Here is a 22,304-nt window from a genome sequence, read left to right on the forward strand (position 1 = left end):
CTCGCAATTTTCTGCTATCACTCCTTTTATGAGAAACACATTTTTAAACAATAGTATTGCGTATATAATATTTATATTGATTTTAATATCTTTTAAATTAAATTGTTACGCTTTATTTAAAAATATATTAATATGATCATTTTTCCGTATAATACCTTTGTCAATAGGCGTGTATTCTTGACATCTTTCTTATCTGTTTCTCTTGTAAAGTAATTCTTTGATATTAATGTGCACCGTTTTGTTGCAGGAATTTTCACAGCTGACAAAAGAACTGGCGGCGGCGCGAGAGAGCATTCTGGAAAGAGAAGAGGAAATTTCCGAATTAAAAGCGGAACGAAATAACACACGTGTGCGTATAAATTTTTCTGACATTTTTAAGCATTCTAACAACTCTTTATGGCCTGACAGGACTTTGTAGGCTCTTTGAACATTTTTTTCTTAATAGATAAATGTTTACATTTGAAGCACAATAAGAATAACAAGTAAATGTAATAAATAAAAATTTGTGGGTTAATGATGAAGAATTAATAAAGGATTAATGATGAAGAATTAATATTATAGCTTTGTCATTAACATGCTTCATTATCGATATTTGCAGCTCTTATTGGAACATCTAGAGTGTTTAGTATCGCGACATGAACGATCACTCAGGATGACGGTTGTGAAACGTCAAGCCGCTGCGCAATCTGGTGTATCATCTGAGGTAGAAGTGCTGAAAGCTTTGAAAAGCCTTTTCGAGCACCACAAGGCTTTGGACGAAAAGGTATTTTATACCATTTCATCAAATGCCATTATATTGCCATTGTGATTTTTCACAGAATTAGGATTGATTTACAAAGATTTCTTTTATGAGAGAGATAATATACGCTGCGAAAAAAAGAGGAAACTGAAGTCAATTTTGATTTGAATTGACTCTAAATTTTTGGTTACAGGATGCAAACAAAAAACTTTTGTATGTTTACTGGCAAACAAAAGAGATTTGTTTGTTAGTTATAAGTTGTACTGCGATGTATGTACTCTATTTGATTTACTGTTGTTTCTGTAATGCACATAAGAATAACAAGAAACGCTTACGTAAAAGATACTCGTATTAATTTGTTACGCGTTTAAGTAGTACGTATTCATTGTTAGATAAATATAAAGTACGCATATGTGCGATTGATGTAGTTGTGAAATCATAGGACAAAATTATTTATCTTTATATTTCTTTTTTTCATAATTGGGTCGACCATATTCAAATCATCTGGTTTTATTTTCTTTTTTTTTATACGAATAAGTATTGTGATCGATTTTTTTCTAAATAAGGTTATTTCCTTATCCCTGAATTTAAATTATAATTCGAAAAAAATCAGTTTCTTGTATAACTTTGTCCGTGATTTTTTATTAAATTATAATTGTTTAAAAATATCAAATTATAAAAAAAATTTGTTTAATACTTCTCAAAAAAAAGATACGTAAAAGTCGAGGAACATGATTTATTATAAGGAGAGTGGTTGGCTGAACTTCCATATCCGACCCAGGTCCTATTTTCATGAAATAGAAGTATGTAACTATTAAATGTAGTCGAATGCCACAAGTGCGAATATGCGGAAACGTTTAGTTTCCGAGATATTAAAATTTTAATTATTCGACTTAATTAACATTCTTCAAGATTTCGATATGAAAAAATAATTAGAATTCAAAATATTTTGCTGAAATGTTTTATTTTATTAGTGTATTAGGAAACTGTAAGTACAGTGTTGTCAAAATATCATTACAAAGAAAAAAACAAGAGATCAGAAAAGCTTATTTTCTCATTGTTTATTAAAAAGTTATATTAACAAAAGAAGTTTCATAAATATGTAGAACGTAACCACATGGGTTTCCAACTTTCCACGTGAAGTGAGATGCACTCCACACCGCTCCTTATTGCTTACAATGCGAAATGAGGTCTATCATTGTACGATTCCACATGGGTTCCCAACTTTCCACACAAACCGAGGTCCACCCTCATTTACCCCTGCCGCAGGGGTGTGTACTATCTAATATACACACATATCAGCAAATTACTTTAGCATTGACACAAACTGTTATATTTCTCAGTTACATTTATTAACAACTTTTTAACAAACAACGAGCGACGGCTAAAACCTTTTGAATGTTGTTCAGGGTCATGACCTTGACAACATTTCAGCGAAATATTTTTAAATTCTTATCTTTTTTTTATAGAAATCTTACAAAATGTTAATTTAGCCAGATAATTAATTCTAGAACGGTACACTGGGTTAGCGTAACCCTCAGCGATTTTAAAAGTCGCGCCACTTCTATATTGTATTGGGGGGGCGGGGGTCGGGCCAGGGGACGGACTTTGGAGTAGAGTTCCTATAATAAGAGTTAGGACACCGTTATAGCTTTGTCTCACTCCCACTAACTTCTTGGCTAAAGCATATGGCGACCATGATAGCTTTATCTCACTCCCACTTATAGCTTGTCTCACTCCCACTAACTTGGTTGAAACATATGGCGGGACCAATCAAAAATCGTCACCACATTGGCTTAACTCTTATTATAGGAACTCTACTTTGGAGAGCTCTCTACCACAGTAAGCTGCACCCATAATTGAACCAGCGCATTGAAAACTGCCGAGTAGGAAGCATCGAAAGTTAGTCTTTGGGTTATACTAACCCAGTGTACCGTTAACGTTAGTAAACCCGTGATACATACTAATTTTGTAAAAATAATTAAATAGAATTTTGTAATAAAATGGAATTGAAAAATTAAATAAACATTTTTTTCATTGATCTTATGACACCAATGTTACCTAATAATGTACAATAATTTCAATTTTTGCTATATGTCATTAGAATGCTAATGTCATTAGATTATTTACCAATTTTTCACTAAAAACATTTAATATTTAATATCAAATCACGTATATAATTTATTTTATTTATTACCATAAAAAGTTACTAAGAGCCAAAAATTACCTACATTCACCATTCAAAATAATTATACTTTTTGGAAGTAATTGAAAATATGCATTAATCCCTTTAAAGTAGACCTATAAACCTTTACAATCTCAGTATAGTTAGGTCACAACTCGTTTTAGAAAAAGAAATATGATTAAATAAACAAAAACCGCAATTTTACTCAATTAAAAAAAATTTGTTTTGAAATTTTGTAAATAGCTCCTGTGCAAAAGTTTTTTTTTTGCTTTCTAACATGAATATTTAAGTGTCTGAGATTCTAAACTCTAAACTATCGATTAAAAAAAAAATTGCCCTAAAATGTGCAGTTGATCAAAAGTTATAGTAAAAAGAAAGCGGCGGGTTAGTCTAACCCATGTGTACCATCTACGTTACTTTTAGAAGTGTACCGTTCTAGGGTTAAGATTTGAATATCTTAGGAACTAGACGTTTCTGCACATTCGCATTTGTGACATTTGATTACATTTAGTAAGTGCTATGTGCCTGTAAAATTTTATTAAAATCGGGCCTGGATACGGAAATCTTGTCGAACGCTTCAAAGATTTTAATGCTATTTTGTATCACAACTTCACATTTCTTGTAATGGTTTATTCTCTTTTTCTTGGTCTATTTCGTATTAAAATTACAAATGAAGGACATTAATATCAACATATCGATACGGAAGATCGATAGCACAAGAGGTTAATTTTGAAAAATAAAATAAACCCAAAGTATTGCTTCTGTTTGAGTTTTATTACGTTTTACATCGTTTATTACACAATTGTTTTTCTCTTTGACATTTTTCACTTTTATTTTTAAACTTTTGTAAACGTTAGGCTGGCGTCCTATGAAGCGGATTACGCGGAACGGAACGAGCATATCACTAATCACGGGATCGTTCTGATAGAACCCTGTCAAAGATTCTGTCGAAACGGTCCCGTGATTGGTGATACGCTCGTTCCGTTTCCGCGTTATTTGCTTCATGGGACGCCAGCCTTAGAATAAGATCGGGATGAATGGGAGCATAAATAATAGAATTTAATAATAATTGAATAGTGATAAAACTTTTATTCGATATTTATGTAATCACAGCGATGCGTTACGTATCTTGATCTGCGCAAAAACCGTATGTTCAATATTTCTCTTTTTTTTCTAAACATTTAGATATATGTGAAAATTATGTATTTTAAAATGCGCAGAATTTACCTCTTAAAAAAATTAAAAAATTAATATTTTGGTCATTTTTAAGTGCATTCTCTTTCTCCCGCCCCTTTTTTCCTTAGACACAATGTTAAATTGACGCAATGTTCTCGCGACTTTCCATTGTTTGTATATATGTATATATGTACGTATACAAGGCGTCATGTAATATGCGAACCACTACTCGTGGACAGGTATAGCGAATAAAACTGAATCAAAACATCTGTCACCGTTTTGTAAGTTTCTCAATAATTAATTAATAAAGCTCCACAAATCAGAATGCGTCCGTATGATTCGACAAGAAAGAGCAGCTCAACGTTCACGTTGCTACACGCGTGGCGAAATATTAGGAGGAGTATTGTATAAATATAACAATGGCTATGCACAAATAATGCTCATGTATAGCAATTGTTATTTACTTAGCGCTCTTCCCAATGCCTCGTCATGTGCTTAACAACGTGTATCTTTATTTATTAATTTCTTATTAATTATTGAGAAATTTACAAAACGGTAAAGGACTTTTCGATTCAATTTTACCCGCTCTACCTGCCCACAAGCAGTGGTCCGCATGTTACGTGACACTCTATATATATATGTATATGTATATATATATATGTATGTATGTACGATGTTTGTAACTAGAGGATTATTGTTGCTGATGAAACCATTTCAGGTACGTGAGCGTTTGCGCGTGGCCCTTGAAAGAAATACGAGTCTTGAGGAAGAACTAGCCCATACCAAAGAGGAAGTGAGTTCTATACTTTGTTAAATTAAAATACGAAAATATTAAAAATATTTCCTTGATAAAAGATGTCTATCTGGAAATATTTAAGAAACTTGGAATTTACAGAGAATTTTTTTCTGCCTGAAGAAATCAGAATTTACAGGGAATTTTTATGTATAAGTTTAATATGATCTATTTCCTTATTTATTGCATTTCTTCGAAATATATATATATATATATATATATTATATACATATACAGGGTGAATAATCAGTTAAAGTGTTACAAACTTATATCTCGGAAACAAAGCATTTTAGAGAAAAATGTTTCATATAAGAGTTTTGTGACTTCGAGGGAGACATAAGATAGTGTCATTGGTTTGACCTTGGATAGTAGTTTGAAGAAACGGCTTCGCCCCATTATTTTCATCTATTTGTAACATATTCACGAGTTAAAAAAAAATCAGTCAATACCATGTTATGGAGCAAAGATTCGGTTTCAGGAATCCATTTTTGGAATTGCTATATGATTTTTAACGGAGTTATGAACGATTAAAGTCAAAATGCCCACTTATTCTTCAACTCTCGATAACTTGATAAGAAAAAATCGAAATCAAAATCAAAATTTAAAAAAAAGGTTTTGTAAAAATTTCAGGCTTTAAGGGGGGAGCCTGAATTAGAACGCTAAAAACAAACATAATTTTTGCAATTTTTTTTCTTGGCTCCAATAAAATGAATTTTTTCGAAACTTTTGGGGTGTTTTATCACACATTTTGACATTAACGAAAAAAAATTTTTATACAAAAATATTGATTTTTAGTATTAAATGTTCAGCAATATCTACAACCACGTTTTTCGAATTCTCGTACAAGATAGAGAAAAATCTATTTGACTAATCGACTTGATCCAAGATTTTTTAGTTACATAATTGCATTCTCTTCTATGTGAACCTAAGAGATTTATAAATTTAACAACTTTTTTTTAAACAATTAAGTTGAAAATTTTTGGCGAAAATCGTAACTTTTTTTTCAATGTCTCACAATTAGTTTAATTTTCGATATTAAATTTTTTTAGGTTCACATAGAAGAGAATGCAATTATGTAACTAAAAAATCTTGGATCAAGTCGATTAGTCAAATAGATTTTTCTCTATCTTGTACGAGAATTCGAAAAACGTGGTTGTAGATATTGCTGAACATTTAATACTAAAAATCAATATTTTTGTATAAAAAATTTTTTTTGTTAATGTCAAAATGTGTGATAAAACACCCCAAAAGTTTCGAAAAGATTCGTTTTATTGGAGCCGAGAAAAAAAATTGCAAAAATTATGCTTTTTTTTAGCGTTCTAATTCAGGCTCCCCCCTTAACATGAAAAAATCAAAAAATTCTTTCAGGTTTTTTTTATGCATATGACACGCCCACAAAGTAACAAGAAAATTTCGCACTTTATCAAGCTCGTTTTCTGTGTGTTAAAATTAGCATAATTGAAGAAAGTTAAAAATAGCTGCGACCTTTCGAAAGTAGAGATTTTAAGCTTCAAAACTCTTTTTCTAGATTTGGATTCACATTTTTTAAAACAAAATTACAGCTGTTTAAAATTGGCTTATTTCTTATCTCTATCCTCGATTCCTTAATTAGAGCCTCCGCACAAGACTTTCGTATGGTAACGTAGTGTAACGAAACGTGGGTCAACGCACAAGAAACGTATCGGTTACGGCGTTATACGTCAATACGTTTCTTGTGCGTTGATCCACGTTAAGTTACGCTACGCTATCATACGAGAGTCTTGTGCGGAGACTCTTATTTGGCGGAATGTATATAGGGTATCACTTAATTCGCGCCCACTATTTACACTGCGATATTTCTTATAAAAAATTGAGTCGAAAAGTCCTGAGCCATTTTTTTCTATAATGCTTAACAAAGCAGTAATTATTGAGTACAGTCAATCCACTCAATGCCGTCCTTTAGCTGAGTGTATGTCAATGAGCCGCGCGCCTGATAGTATGCGTGAGCGCATAATAATTACTGCTTTATTAAGCATTATAGAAAAAATGACTTTTTGACTCAATTTTTGATAAGGAATATCACTGTATAAATAGTAGGTGCGAATTAGGTGACACTCTGTATATATACAAAGTTCAAAACATGTGAACATTAATAATCTACTTTATATATGCTAAATTAGCTAAATAGTTTAGAATTTTTAATAAACAATTTTTCAGATATTACATGGCTTTAAATTTTTGTTGGTAAAAATTTATTTAAGGATATTCATTTTGAGGTCATTCAATACATTTTTACCGAGGAATACAAAATAGTATTGGAAGTTTTTAGAAGTTTATTTCAAGAATGTTCTAATTTTGCCTGGATCTGAATAAAATACTTGGAAAATCAGAAAATTTTTAGATAGACATCTCGGCAACGAAAATCTTATTGAGTTTGACGTGTGTTAATATCTTTTTGTCTCACAAGAAACATTATAGGGTAGACCGGGGACAAAAGTAACATTTTGAGTTTAAGATTTTATAACAGTTAAAATATAATATCTACGTAAAAAAGACCTGTACCTTTAGATGTAGAATTTATTTGACTACAAAATTATTTTGTGCTGATTTCAGTAATGTAACTAGGAAAAAAGTTATTATTGTTTAAAGACTATGAGGAATACTGTTACAACCGTCCCAACCCCCGGGACAATTGTAACAGCAGAGGGGGACGATTGTACCACATCATTTATAAACAAAATAAAGGTTATTTAGTAGGTTTAATTAATCAGTCTTACGAATTTAATGATAAAATAATTTGTTACATGACAATATCAGTATTTTTTTACATTGTAACAAACAAAAACAAATAATACTGTTCTCAACTGAAAGACTATTTATATAATCATATATATTTAAAAAATTAACCATAATAAAATGAAAAAAAAAAAAAACAGAAAATAGCTCTCTCTCTCTCTCTCTCTCTGTCTGTCTTTCCTTATAATATAAACATAAAAAATGTATAATGTAAATATAAATTTAATATTAACATAAAAACTGAAAATAAAGAATCACGCAAATAAATCTATTTTTTTTGTTTTTTAGCGGTAGCACGGCTAGATTTCTTTGGTTCAGGTTTACTTTGCAAATTCGAAAGATTTTTTTTAACTCTTTTCTTTTGCTTGTCTTCATACTCAATCTGCACGTTTTCCTTTTCTGGCGTGTCTGTGTAGATGGCTGATTTTATTGCAGCTTCTATATCCCATGGTAACAGAGGATTCTGTGTGATCTTCCTCATTTGTAGAATCTTTCTTCCTTTTGTATCTCATCAGAGATACATGACACAAGTCATACTTTTTGGCAGCCGCACGAATGGATAACTGACCCTTCATAACCTCTTCAAACGCCTGTTCGTATAAATCTATTTCTTTCGTGCCCCGTTGCGTCTTGCGTTTTCTTGTTCGCGGCATTCTACGAAGAAAAATACAAATAACATTGTAAAAAACAACACTAAAATAAGACCAACCAAACGGGGTTAGGTTAAGTTGAAGTTGTCCCCGAGCAACGGGGACAATTGTAACGCTACAACTGTCCCCAGGCATTGATGTTACAATTGTCCCCTAATGATATTTTATGATTCAAAGTAAATTTTTTACATAAATATCTGGATGAAAGTCAATCGTATTATGCAAATCATCAACATAGATAATCACTAAAACATATAAAAATAAAACCTTATACCTTCGGCATAAAGAAAGAAAAATATTTCAGATTTTATGCACGTAAGAAAACTTACTTTAGGAAGGAAAAAAGTAACTTCTTCTCCTGCACACGTGCACGTTCCGCGAGAGGCGGCAATGAATTAAGAAACAAATGCCGCTCCATCTAGCGGATCTCGCCTCGCGGTCCCACATACGTATCTTTTATAATTTAAGAAATATTCACGATGTTACAACTGTACCCTGTTACTTTTGTCCCCGGTCTACCCTACATAAAATATTAAAGTTCTAGACATTATAAACGTTGAGACTCTAGACTCTTGTGACTCTTATCGTCATCTAATATAAGTGTGGTTTGCAGTTCCAGCAATATAAAATAAGCGGGCATCCACTGAAAACGTTAGATGATAGACCAAAAGAGAATGGACAGACGGATGAAATTCAGCAACAGAATAAGGTATCAAAAAATCGTATTACCAATATAATCTTGATCGAATCCCATAGGCACAAACATTCACAGATACATATGCTTTTCATACTTCGCACCGATCATGGATAAGTGGAAGTGTTTAAAATTTGTATGAGAGTCGTAAAATGCATTTGTGGAACTTTTTTCACTTTGCATGCTCATGTTTAGCATATATATCCTCTTTCCCTCACTTGTTAAAGTTTTACTTGGAAGCTTTAGGTTCTTTATATTATCGAGGTCTATAAGCCTCTCTAGTTTGAGCGAGAGCCGTGACTCGAGTCCGCGTTATTGGTTGGTATACAATTGATGTACAATTATATTTCTTTCGTAATATTTATTTAAATATTGATGCATTTTATCGTTGAATTATCACTAACGCCGTGATTCTAGAATAGTGTCATCTTATTATTTCATTTAAAACATTTCTCATATTGCACATGATGTTAAAGACCGCATAAGACTTTACATAAAATTATCATGAACATTTACGTAAACATGTTTTTGTATTTCTCGAGAGTAACACTTAAACAGGTGCACTTTTGTCCCGGATGATATATGAATTATCGACAGATCACTTTTTGTTTGTTATTTCATTGATTCGCTGCATCCATGAGAATGTATCTATCATAGTCGTGCATGATGGTCGTGCAGTCGCGTAGTCGTGTAGTATTAGACGTAGTTTTTGGGAATTTCGCGGCGATGCTGGAGAGGCAATGCGAGCGAGGCATTCTGAATGTAGTGTTGTGATCGGGCAGAATGAGACTGAGCAGGCAGCAAGCCAGCCGCAGCAGCAGCAACAATACCATCAACATCAAACGCAACCGCTGCAGCAGCAACAGCAACAGCAACAACAACAATCGGTACAAAAACCAGGTACAGAGAAGTCCGCCGAAGTTGGCAGTAGATTGAGCAATGGAAGTCTCGATCCAGCCGAGCAGGATTCAGCAGTACGAGTAATAGATTTGCAAGCCACTCTCGACAAGCAGGTATGAATCAGTATTGTACGACGGAACGGATAGAAAAAGTCCAACTGTTAACAGAACTTCAGGTAGCTTTCCATCTCTATTAACAGAACTATTAACAGAACTTCAGGTAGTTTTCTATCTCTGTGTATATGAATATATATAAAGATCATAACTAATTTTTATAATCTTACTTCCGCAATAGAATACTAGTTTTTTTATTTTACACACACACACACACACACACACACAGACACACACACACGCGCGCGCGCGCGCGCGCACATGCACGCATGCACGCATGCATATACGTATCCATAAAGAAATACAGAGAGAGAAAGAGGGAGAGGTAAAGAAACAAAATGGGAGTCGAAGAGAATCATTAGAAATTACTATCTGAATCAATTGGTAATTGTTTAGAATTGGCTTTTCCCGATTTTGATATTTTTTTACTCTTAACAAAAAGCTTTGTTGTAATTCTGACAACGATAGGGTAACTCCGGTATATACGCCGCACCTAAGGACAACTTAATTTATTAAGTACTATTTACTATGTTTAAGGCAAATGAATTATACCAATAAAAACTTTATATTGTCTACTACTATAAAAGAATTAGAAATATGAAATATTTATTCCTTGTATTTAACAAAAAAAACTTTCAGAAATTCTTGCATTTTTGCCATATATCCCATACGGGTGGGATATATGACATTTATAGGTGGAATATATACGCCTTATATATTGTATATAAAATTACAAATAATATTTATAAATAAGGCAATAAAATGTCATAAGAAGTTATAAAATGTGTGTAAAAAGTTTATTAAGATGTAAGAATGATAAACAAATTATAAAACTGAAAAATTTTCAATATTTTGCTCACAAAGTTCCTCTTATGAGGAAGCTTGTATTTTATTCGATGCATAATTATTAGTATTTATTAGTTTGGCTTCCTTATAGAGGAAGGTTTATGAGCGAAATAAAATAGGAGCAATGGTAGCGATGTAATGATGAGGAACCAATCTGCAAGTTTCTAACTTGCACACTTTTTTTAATTTTAAATTTAATCTTTTTATGAATTGATAGAGGATCAGCTTATATATAGTAGCACAAGTGAGGTTTTACAATCGACGCAATGTCAAATCGATGTTGACTTTGGGAGTTCAGGCTACATGGTCTATATATGGACTTCGCATATGGACCTTTAATCGCGTATAAAGTTGTGTCTAATCAACCAAATCCTAAATAAGTATATATGAAATAGGGGTAGAAAAGACCGAAGAAGGTAATAGAATTAGAAATAGCCCGATATCTCCAAATTTGCGGAAGTTAGAGCAGCCACGGACATCAAATCCACACACACACACACACACACACACACACACACACACACACACACACACACACACACACACACACACACACACACACACACACACACACACACACACACACACACACACACACACACACACACACACACACACACACACACACACACACACACACACACGCGCGCGCGCGCGCGGACATTTTTTTAACGCAATTTTTCGACGTTTTAGAATACTCTGAACATATTAGCATCAAAAACTCAAAAAACAATCTTTTCTTTGGTTTTTTCTACCCCTATTTCATATATAATTCTTTTAAATTTTATTGATTAGACCCAACTTTATACGCAATCAAAGGTTCATATACGAAATTTACGAAAACAAAGCTTCCTCTATGAGGAAGCAAAAAATAGAAGAGCGATAGATGCATCAAAGATTATTGTTATACGATCCAAAAAAAGAAGGAAAAAGAACACATAGGAGATTTCGAGTTTTACAAAGTGTCTGTACTTGGCATAAATCTCGCATGCTAAAAATGCCATATATCCTAATAAACAAAAAATACAAGAGCTATGCACTTGTATTTTGCTGTATTCCATCATTTACTATCCCTCTACACTTATGTATCATGAAATAACCATTAAACTTTTACATTCCTTACAGTAATCATTTTACGTAGTCGTAATATATGATCGCGCTACTTACTACGGTGAGAAATTGGTTCAACTCACGACGATTTTGTTAATATTAACAGTGAAGAACTGAAATTACAATACAATGCTAATATGGCATAAAGGCTCATAACAGTGTGATTGCGAGCAAGTATCTTTATTCCTTCTATTTTTTCTGACTTCTGCGGCGTAAATCCTCGCGCGGCGTAAATACCGGAGTTACCCTAATAAAAATTGGGAGCGATCGCAGAATATGTGATCTATTTATTTTTGTCAACACAAACAGGCATTAATTGATGTATGTGTTTAACTTCATACTTGAAACTTTATTTGCATATTGAAGTAAGTGCTTGGGCGGGGAGGGATGAAATCCATCCCCCACCCACGCATATGTTGTTTGGGTGTATAAGCAAACGAGCAGGGGATGGAATGGGGTGGACCTCACTTCACGTGAAAAGTTGGAAACCCATATGGAACCATACAATGATAAACCTTGTTCTGCCCTGTAAGCAGGGGGTGAGGTAGTGTGGACCTCACCTCGCGTGGAAAGTTAGAAATCCATGTGGAATCATTTTGTGTTAAAAATAATTACTGTATTTTCAAGTAAAAGAAAATTTGAATTCTAATAAGAAATAATAAATAATAATGAGGAGTCCTATAATAGGTCAACATACAAACTTTCATTATTTTTATATACACGGTGTTCGAAAATTACGTACATTTTATTTAAATTCTTTTATTAATAACTTTTTAATAAACAACGAGCAATGGCTAAAACCTTTTGAAGGTTACTTAGAAGGGTGACTTTGACAACATATGTCAAGATCAAGATCATTGGAGATGGGTTTATTAATCTAAATAATTGCCCAACTTGACAATAACATACACTCTTTTGCAAAGAAAAAAAATTGAAAAATTTTAAAATTCAGAAAAGCCTTAATTCTAAACAATAATCAATAAATTTTTTATCCATTAAATATAAAAGAAAATGTTAAGACAAAATTTGCACTATTCGAAAGAGCAACTATGATGATAGAAACAAATGTTTTATATCTTTTAGAAAATATATCGACGTTATCGATATTTTTTTTAACATTATATTTTTCTCTAAGTAATTTGTTTCTTCGATTTATTCCGCATGTAAAGGTATTACAAATTATACAAAATAAACAGCTTATGAAATAATTTATATTTTATTCTTACATATTTTGACACAAAATATGAAATATTTATTTTTCGATGACTGCTTTAATATTTTTATGTAAAAATTAATAAAATACATGGTTTTAAGAAAAATACATAAACACTATGTAATCAGAATAAAATATAAAATATTTTGTAAATTATTTATCTTTTTATAACTGTTATATGCAAAATGAATGGAGGTATCAAAAAACATCGCCCAATTTAAGCTATCCGGGTTATCAATTATGTATAATTTTGTAGATAATAATGATAGTATTAAAGAAAAAATAGTTTTACATCCTCAAACCCCCGCCGGAAGCAGTTCTGACCTCCTAATGATGTGGTTTTATTCGTTTGATAGCTCATCATCAGAGCTGTTCAAGATGATAACGGGGGAGGGAGAGCTCCCCCGTGGCATGCAAGCGGCGGATATACCCATTATTTTTTTATTTAAAATATATTGATACCTTCTGAGCATAGCAATGACGAATTTGTTATCTTGGACAGCTCTCATGATGAGCCATCGAACAAATAAAATGACATCATTAGGAGGTCAGAACAGCTTTCGACGGAGGTTTAAAGATCTAAAATTATTTTTTCTTTAATATTACCATTATTATCTACAAAATTATATATGATTGATAGCCCAAAACCCTATAAAAATGGGCGAAGTTCTTTTACAAAACAAGTAAACAAAAATCATAGAATAATTTTATATAGAAAGATATTTATTACAATATCTGAAAAAATTCATGGTATAAAAAATTTGTTTCTATTTGCTACCTTAAACAATGTAACTTTTCTCTTAAATTTTCTTTTGCACTTAACGAATACAAAATTATAATATTATAGTATACAAGATGGCATTTTTAATGACTTACGGCGCACGCGAACATCTTGTGTGTGTGCGTGTGTGTGTGTGTGTGTGTGCGTGCGCGCGTGCGTGTGCGTGTGCGTGTGCGTGCGTGCGTGTGTGTGTGTGTGTGTATGTGTGCGTGTGCGTGTGTGCGTGTGTGTGTGTGTGTGTGTGTGTGTGTGTGTGTGTGTGTGTTGTGTGTGTGTGTGCGCGCGCGCGCAAGCTCGTGCACATACGTAAAACTGTAAAACAGCGATATCATTAACGATTTTGCATGAATCATTCACTCTAAGCACAGTATTGATTGCCGAATGTTTGAATTCTAAAGAAACATGTATTGTTTAATATTTTGTAGTGTGTTATCTCAATAACAAGTGTACTTTTATTATTTTTTCTAATTTGTACTACACCAGATATTTCGTAAGAGAAATCTTTTATTTTATGAAATTTAACAAAAACATTTAAATGACATTGATATACATATTATTACATATTTAGCTCATTAAAGTGCATGACAATTTTGTAATGTAGATTCTTATCGCTTGTCTCTTAAAGAATATTATGATAAAATATAATTAAAATTAACAAAAGTTTCGCTCGACAAGCAATAGCTAAATAATATCAAACGGCCAATTTCGAGCTAATACCAGATGTTAGAAAAAAATATTTAATACACACAAGGCACGAAACGTAAACAATTCTGTATACGATTATTGAATGTATTAAATATTTTTTTCTAACATCTGGTATTAGCTCGAAATTGGCCGTTTGATATTATTTAAAATATAATTATTTTAAACTTTGAACATATACTATTATAGCGTTTTTTCTTGGCTGCACTATCGCCCACTAGTGCACTAGTGGGCGGTAGTGCAGCCAAGAAAAAACATTATTAGAAATTTATAGAGGGTGACGGCTGGTCTGGTGGGTAGAGCGCCAGATTCGTAATCCGAAGAACCGGGTTCGAATCCCGCTAGGCCACTGAGAATTTCTCAGTGAAAACGCCGTCCCCCCATCTAGCGGAGAGAGGTATCCCTAGGTGGAAAACTGGGCTCCGTCTTTCGGAAGAGACGTTAAACCGTTGGTCCAAAGGAAATGATAATAGTAGGGAAAATGATAATAGTAGGGAAAAGAATTGGATAGGGTTGGGTACGTCCCTTGAAAAACGCCTCTCCCCCCTTGAATTGGATAGAATTGGATAGGGTTGGGTACGTCCCTTTAAAAAACGCCCTTTAAAACCCCTTGGGGTATATAAAGTATATATCTTTATCCTTTTTTTTTTTAGAAATTTATAGAATATCCTAAAAATCGGGATATTTAATGATAGATTCTTTGACTAGTTTAAAGTCGTTTTTCTCTCAATGACAATATTGAAAGAAATAAGTATTTATCGTAGTTTTTCGAATTTTAATATGTTATAACTGTAATTTTGAGATTTCTTCATAACTATAATTATAAGATTCAAATTATAATTTTATTAAAATACACCCTTCTCTAAAATTAGATAAAGAAGACATTTGAAAAACTTACCCTTATGAAAAAGTAGTACTGGTTTTAATACTGGCAAAAGTATTGGTGAAAGTACTGGAGACATAAGTACTCAAAGTACTACTAAATTCGACCATACTGACTTCGTCAGTACTCCTTCCCAGTACTCATCCAATACTCATTCAGTACTCCCTTCAGTACTTCCTCTAGTACTCCCTCCAGTACTCCCGCCAGTACTTTCTCCAGTACTCCCTCCAGTACTTTCTCCAGTACTTCCCCCAGTACTCCCCCCAGTACTCCCCCCAGTACTCCCCCCAGTACTCCCCCCAGTACTCCCTCCAGTACTCCCACCAGTGTACTCCCTCCAGTACTCCCACCAGTACTCCCTCCAGTACTCCCACCAGTACTCCCTCCAGTACTCCCACCAGTACTCCCTCCAGTACTCCCACCAGTGTACTCTCTCCAGTACTCTTTTAGTACTTATCGAATACGTGGGATACTAACGTGTGGTACAGGCTCTACAAAGGCTTTACAGGTTCTACCAAGTAGAACAAAAAGTCAAGATGATATCAAAATAACGTCATATTGATAGTTTAATGTGTTAATTTAGTAATTTATTAATTTAGTATTTCCAAGATACGTTACGAAAAAGTAGTACTAGCAATCAGTACTCAGTACTGAGTGATCAGTACTCGTAGTATTGACAATACCCAATCAGCAAAGAAATGTTTTTAAAAATATTTTTAAAAACATTTGGAAATAGTTATTTGTGTAACAAGTGCGGGAAGTTGAAAATTGGACACAGGTGCGGAGTGGACGCACAAGCCGAAGGCGAGTGCGATCACCCGCACGCGTGTCCAATTTTCAACCCGCATGTGTTACACACACTATTTTATATCACACGTGCGTGGAAAGTGGCCCATTACGCGCGTGTTTTTTGTGCGACAAATAGCCAATTCCACACACCACTCGAAACAGTGCGGTAATGAGATATTACCGCACTGTTTCGATCGAAAGTGGTGTGTGGAATTGGCTATTTGTCGCACAAAAAACACGCGCGTAATGGGCCACTTTCCACGCACGTATGATATAAACATTTTTGAAAACATTTTTAAAAATTATGTTAAAAATAATGGGTTAACAGACCTTTTTTTCATTGAAAAAACATTTATTGTAACATTTAAAAAAACATTTTTTTAATGTTTGAAAACGTTTATTTTAACGTTTAGGAAAAATGTTTTTTTAATGTTTAAAAAATGTTTATTTTAACGTTTAAAAAGATATTTTTTTAGTGTTTAAAAACGTTTATTTTAACGTTTAAGAAAGTGTTTTCTTAATGTTAAAAAAACGTTTATTTTAACGTTTAAAAAGACATTTTTTTAATGTTTGAAAATGTTTATATTAACGTTTGAGAAAATGTTTTTTTTATGTTACAAAAACATCTATTTTAACGTGTTCTAAAATGTTTTTTTAACGTTTGAAAAACGTTAATTTAAGATTTGAATAAATATTTCTTTCACATTTAAAAAGTTTTTTTTAAATAGTTGAAAAACAACATCTTAAAAATTGTTTTTTTATATATTTATATTATTAGTTGTATAAAAATCTTAGTATTCATATTAAAAGAACATTTTTCAAACGTAAGATGTTTTTCAAACATTTAAACAACCTTTCAAATGTGAAACAATTATTTTTCCAATCTAAAATAAACGTTTTAAATATAAACGTTAAGAAACATTTTTTATTTATAAACTTAATTGTGTGCTCATTGATAGGCTTTAAAACAACAAAGTACTTTATTAAAATTGAAAAAATAAATGTTAAAATTTTATTTTACTTATTATTTTATTGGAATATATTTCTATACAAATATCTATATATTATTTATATATAGATATATATATATATATATATATTTTTCTTTTATATGTAATATATTTATCTTTATATATTTGTCACGCGTCACCTTTTACTCTCCGAAATCCTATGTAGATAAACCCGAAAATGTTAACCTTACGTAAATGAACAAGAGCTGGACAGTATATATCCCATGTAAAATATCTTTATGGGAGATTTTTTTCCTCATCGTTCTTTTGGTTCTCATTGTTCTCATCACTATTCTCGCAGTTTTCAGAGTTATCATCGTTGTCATCTGAATGAGCCTCGTTATTGTTGCCGGTGTGTCTGTTAATGTTAAATATATCTCTATAATTATCGTTATTCTCGAAATCAAAGTGTTCAGAGTACTCAAAATGTTCAGAATTATTAGAAAATTCAGAATGGTGAGGAAGTTCAGAATGATGAAAAAGTTAAGAATAATGAGAAAATTCAGATTCTTTTTGATTATGAAGAAAATCTGGTATTACGGAACTTTGGCTTTTAATGTTATGTTTACATAAAATACATAGATTTTAAAATATATAGTATCTTTACTCTTTAAAAACATTTATTTTTTCAGATTTTCTACTACACAATCACTATAACAAATGTGTTAATGGAAAAAAATATAACTAAATAAAAAAAACTAACAGCACAAAATAAATTATAGGAAGGAAGGCTGGCTGATTTTCGAGTTATAAAAAGGTCATTAACTTAAATTTAAAAACAAAATCTCGTTTAATTAAACAAATTTTAAATACAATTAACGTTTTACGTTTCGACTATATATACTAGTCTTCTTCAGAAACCTGATACATAAGAAATAATACATAAAAATAATTAAAAAATAAAAAGAAATAAAATTGCTACAGATAAAAAGGATAGAGAACAAAGCCGCATACTTTGGACTGACTTGCCAGAAATCTAAGCTAAGATCTACACTATGACATAGTATAGACCTTAGCCACAATTAATGTATATACGAGTTGTCAAAAATAGAATAAAATAAGTCAAGTAATAAAATTGTTACTATTATCTATACTGTTGTTATTATTATCAAACGATATTATTTGACAGTGTAAAATTGTAATACATATATTAAAATTACATTAGGGCTAGAATATAAACCAGAGCCACAAGAATGAGAGCAATTCCAAGATCTCAAGACGAGAATTAACCAGATCTTACAGGACGGAATTAAGGAGTCTGGATTACTGATTGAAATCAAAGTAAGAAAAGAAAAGAAAAGAAAAGAAAAGAGAGGGGGGCCTCTGCATTTGTCTACGAGATCAATTCTAGGGCTAGAATATAAACCAGAGCCACAAGAATAAGAGCAATTCCAAGATCTCAAGACGAGAATTAATCTTGCAGAGCCCCTTGTACTACTACGATCAATGTCGATCTTCCAATATGGCGTCCCAAATGAGAATATCGGAAGGGCCCTGCTCGCTGGACCGGACTCTTCGCCTTAATCCTCGGATCCCCGGGACCGGCGCGAGAACGCCGATCGGTTCACCTCGCCCAGGCCCGGCACGTCAGCCAAACCCGCTTCCCGACCAAGCCCGACACGCCCCGCTCCTCAGAGCCAATCCTTATTCCGAAGTTACGGATCCAATTTGCCGACTTCCCTTACCTACATTAGTCTATCGACTAGAGGCTCTTTACCTTGGAGACCTGCTGCGGATATGGGTACGAACCGGCGCGACACCTCCACGTGGCCCTCTCCTGGATTTTCAAGGTCCGAGGGGAAGATCCGGACACCGCCGCAACTGCGGTGCTCTTCGCGTTCCAAACCCTATCTCCCTGCTAGAGGTTTCCAGGGAACTCGAACGCTTATACAGAAAAGAAAACTCTTCCCGGATCTCCCGACGGCGTCTCCAGGTCATTTTGGGTTACCCCGAACGAGCTCTCCTTGGGAAGTCGAATCTCGCTCGGTTGGTCTCCAGAATCGTAACCGACGTTTTGTTCCCCGGAAAAAATCTCCCGGAAATCAGTTCCCGGAAAAAATCTCTCCGGAAAAAATCTCCCCATCAAAAAATCTCCCCCGGAAAAAATCTCCCTCGGAAAATATCTCCCCCGGAAAAAATCTCCCCCGGAAAAAATCTCCCCCGGCAAAAATCTCCCCCGGAAAAAATCTCCCCCGGAAACATTTTCGGTGCCCAGCAAAAACCGAAGTGCCACATGGGTTTACAACTTTCCACGTGTGAAAAGCCCACGCACGTACTTTGCAAGGCACACTATGTGTATAGTTTAATGATAGTGGAGCCCCCCGCAGGGCCGTGACTAAAAACAAAGACAATAAATACATAACTCATGATAATTTAAAACAACGAAAGATTGACAGCAACATTCCTCAGGAATTTAAACGCATTCAACAAAGCGCAATTAACGTAATACAATCGGCGTAACTAACAACAAAGATAAATAACACATAAATCATAACACATTTTTATAACGACAGATTGGCAGCGACATTTTTCAAATATTGTAACACATCCTGTCGGTTGTATGCTGCAACGAGACTCTTCAATCGCGCATCGTTGTCTTTGTAGCGCTTGTTTCTATTATTCGCAGGAGCGTGAGCATTCGCGCGCGCAATGTGAGCCTCGACGAGACCCTGCTCTGCCTGAAGCAACTCGATCATTTTCCACAGTACGAGATGCGAACCATTTGCTCTCCGATTTAGTGCATGGTGCCATCCTTCCACTGCATTGTTGGTACGAGCAACAGCCACCATCACTGAGGAGTAGTGGTTCCACAAAGAAACATCAAACATTGCGCCGCGTCGTACTTTACGACGACCTAACACGCCAACCCAAGTGTGCTCAAAATAATCGAGGAAATCCCTCTCAAATCCTTCTCATTATCAGTGAAAAATTTCGACTGTAGCAAAGCATCGTACGCGTAATGTACATCGCAGAAAGGAACGAATGCCAATGCGAATAACATTCGTAAATTACGAGCCACGCGGCTGCTCTCGCGGTACAATGGCGCAAGGTCGTGATCTTGTATACTACGCCAAAGTGCTTGACCGAAATGGAATAAACACCCCTTGAGTTCACATTCGGGAAATTCTAGTGTAACGGCTTTTAAAAATGCCATCTCAAAATCCGACATTACATTTTTTGGGGCCACCCCGGGAATAGCATCTTTTAGAACCCGCAACAGAGTTTGATATGTTCTCTTGCGTCGATTAGGGCATAACGCATATACAAGAGGCACAACCTTGCCATTCACCTCCCCATGTACGGTGTACAGTTGGTCGAATATTTCAGGCACTACTTTAAAAGTACCATCACAATACCATGTGTCACATCCTCGCAACACCTGCAGATTATTCTCCGTAGCAAATATAAGCAGTCTGTTGTTAATATCCTCAGAGTCGAATAACAAGAATTTCACGCTCTTCAATGTCTGTTGAAAGTGTTCTGGTATTTCATACAGTGTGTTCTTCCTGGGATTAGGCGGTAAAGGATTGTTCCTTTGACGGATTCCTCGGACAGTCCGACTCAATGACTCAGCACTCGGTAATTGTGCAGCAACAGGAGACGACACCGTACCCAGCACAGACGCCACTAATGACGATGATGCTTCCTTGCTTGTCACCGCTTTCTTCCGTAATTTTGCAACAACGCGCTTTGTCTCAACTGCTGCAGCGTTAGGAGCGTGAGTTGTGTGCTCAGTTTGATGCAAAATGATGCCTATAATAAGCAAAAAGTAAAAGAGTAATGTAAAATTTCCGATACTGCTGTTAAGTACATTAATTTACGTACCATCGCGTAACACCGACGACGTGTGACAAATCCCACGACACCCGGTTTTATACTGCACACACCGCCAAATAACTTTTCCATTAGACCCCTCCCCATGCTTGTAATACAATTCACCATCAGCAATCAGCTGATTCTTTCCCTTGTTGCTTTTTACAAATTTGAGCGGCATGGTGCACGATAATATCGCTACCAGTACTTACAACAGACTGATTACTGTTAATCGAGGTGATATTGCTGACGATGAGTAAACACAGCACAATCAGTTGACGGTTCCGAATAATAACATATACAAGCACCAAATAAAGTCGCACAGTCTAGTGTAACGGCCCTTCAAAATGCCGTCTCAATTTGAAATACAGTAGTGCTGGATTTTTTCCGGGGGATATTTTATCGGGGGGAGATTATTTCCGGGGGAGATTTTTTCCGGGGGATTTTTTTTCCGGGGGAGATTTTTTCCGTAGGAGATTTTTTCCGGGGGAGATTCTTTCCGGGGAGATTTTCCCGGGAACTTGTTTCCGGGGAGGATTTTTCCGGGGAGATTTCTTCCTAGAACCTCCAGAATACGTGCCGCTTAGCTCAATCAATTACGAAAGAAGGAAAACGTACTCGTCTCGTCCGAAGAAACGCAGCAAGAACGGCCATGACACTGAACGAGAGCGAGGAAGGAGGTGGGGGCGCTTTGAAAGTGGCGACTCACGCGTCGCGCCATCTGAATGAAACGATCGGGCGTTTGCAAAACGCGAAGGAATTCGAGCGCAATATCTGAACACACACATACATATATAATATATGTATCAGCTTTATATACATAGATACGTGACGCGGAAATTTGCCACGAAACGGCATTTATAGAGCAAAACGACAACAGAAAAATAATAAAACATCTCTTATAATGAAATAATTAATATAAAATAATATTTGAAGTAAATATTAAATTAATATTAAATAAATGTTAAGTAAATGTTTCTTTAAATCATTATTGCAAATAAATAATTAATGTAAAATAAATATTACATTACTGTCGAATAAATATTAAATAAACGTTGTTTCAAATCATTATTGCAAATGAATAATTAATGTGAAATGAATATTAAATTAATGTCGAATAAATGTTAAATAA

The 22,304-nt window shown here is 34.2% G+C and overlaps 2 protein-coding genes and 2 long non-coding RNA genes across 19 annotated transcripts in view; 1 reads left to right on the forward strand and 3 right to left on the reverse strand.

The window, feature by feature from the left end:
- Positions 1–211: 211 nt before the first annotated feature.
- Liprin-alpha (PTPRF interacting protein alpha) overlaps positions 212–22,304 on the forward strand; it is a 78,064-nt gene continuing 55,971 nt past the window's right edge. For 14 of the 16 annotated variants that reach the window (XM_071720850.1, XM_071720855.1, XM_071720852.1 and 11 more), the window contains exons 1-5: positions 212–349; positions 599–763; positions 4,819–4,893; positions 8,932–9,027; positions 9,795–10,025. In XM_071720850.1, the coding sequence (XP_071576951.1) occupies positions 227–349; positions 599–763; positions 4,819–4,893; positions 8,932–9,027; positions 9,795–10,025 (690 nt within the window). In that variant the 5' untranslated portion in view covers positions 212–226. The remainder of the gene's footprint in view (positions 350–598; positions 764–4,818; positions 4,894–8,931; positions 9,028–9,794; positions 10,026–22,304) is intronic. The other 2 variants (XM_071720864.1, XM_071720865.1) reach the window with 2 other exon arrangements.
- Positions 7,631–8,744, reverse strand: LOC139781978 (uncharacterized). The gene is made up of 2 exons (XR_011720744.1): positions 8,648–8,744; positions 7,631–8,322 (listed from the first exon to the last, which is right to left on the reverse strand). It is a non-coding gene; the product is annotated as an uncharacterized lncRNA (long non-coding RNA).
- LOC139781979 (uncharacterized) lies at positions 19,120–21,863 on the reverse strand. Its single transcript, XR_011720745.1, has 2 exons — positions 21,738–21,863; positions 19,120–19,351 (listed from the first exon to the last, which is right to left on the reverse strand). It is a non-coding gene; the product is annotated as an uncharacterized lncRNA (long non-coding RNA).
- On the reverse strand, positions 19,711–21,601 carry LOC139781975 (uncharacterized). The gene is made up of 2 exons (XM_071720867.1): positions 21,185–21,601; positions 19,711–21,112 (listed from the first exon to the last, which is right to left on the reverse strand). The coding sequence occupies exons 1-2, from the start codon at positions 21,351–21,353 to the stop codon at positions 20,214–20,216; spliced, it is 1,068 nt and encodes a 355-aa protein (XP_071576968.1). The 5' UTR covers positions 21,354–21,601; the 3' UTR covers positions 19,711–20,213.

This window comes from Temnothorax nylanderi, unplaced genomic scaffold (assembly GCF_030848795.1).
Source record: "Temnothorax nylanderi isolate EJ_2023f unplaced genomic scaffold, tnyl_v1.0 TNYL_tig0378_pilon, whole genome shotgun sequence".
NCBI lineage: Eukaryota > Metazoa > Arthropoda > Insecta > Hymenoptera > Formicidae > Temnothorax > Temnothorax nylanderi.

Coding starts and splice junctions, on each gene's coding strand:
- LOC139781975 (XM_071720867.1), bottom strand. CDS start 21,353: ATGCCGCTCAAATTTGTAAAAAGCAACAAGGGAAAGAATCAGCTGATT. Junction 21,113..21,184: donor GTCGTCGGTGTTACGCGATG/GTACGTAAATTA, acceptor TGCTTATTATAG/GCATCATTTTGCATCAAACT.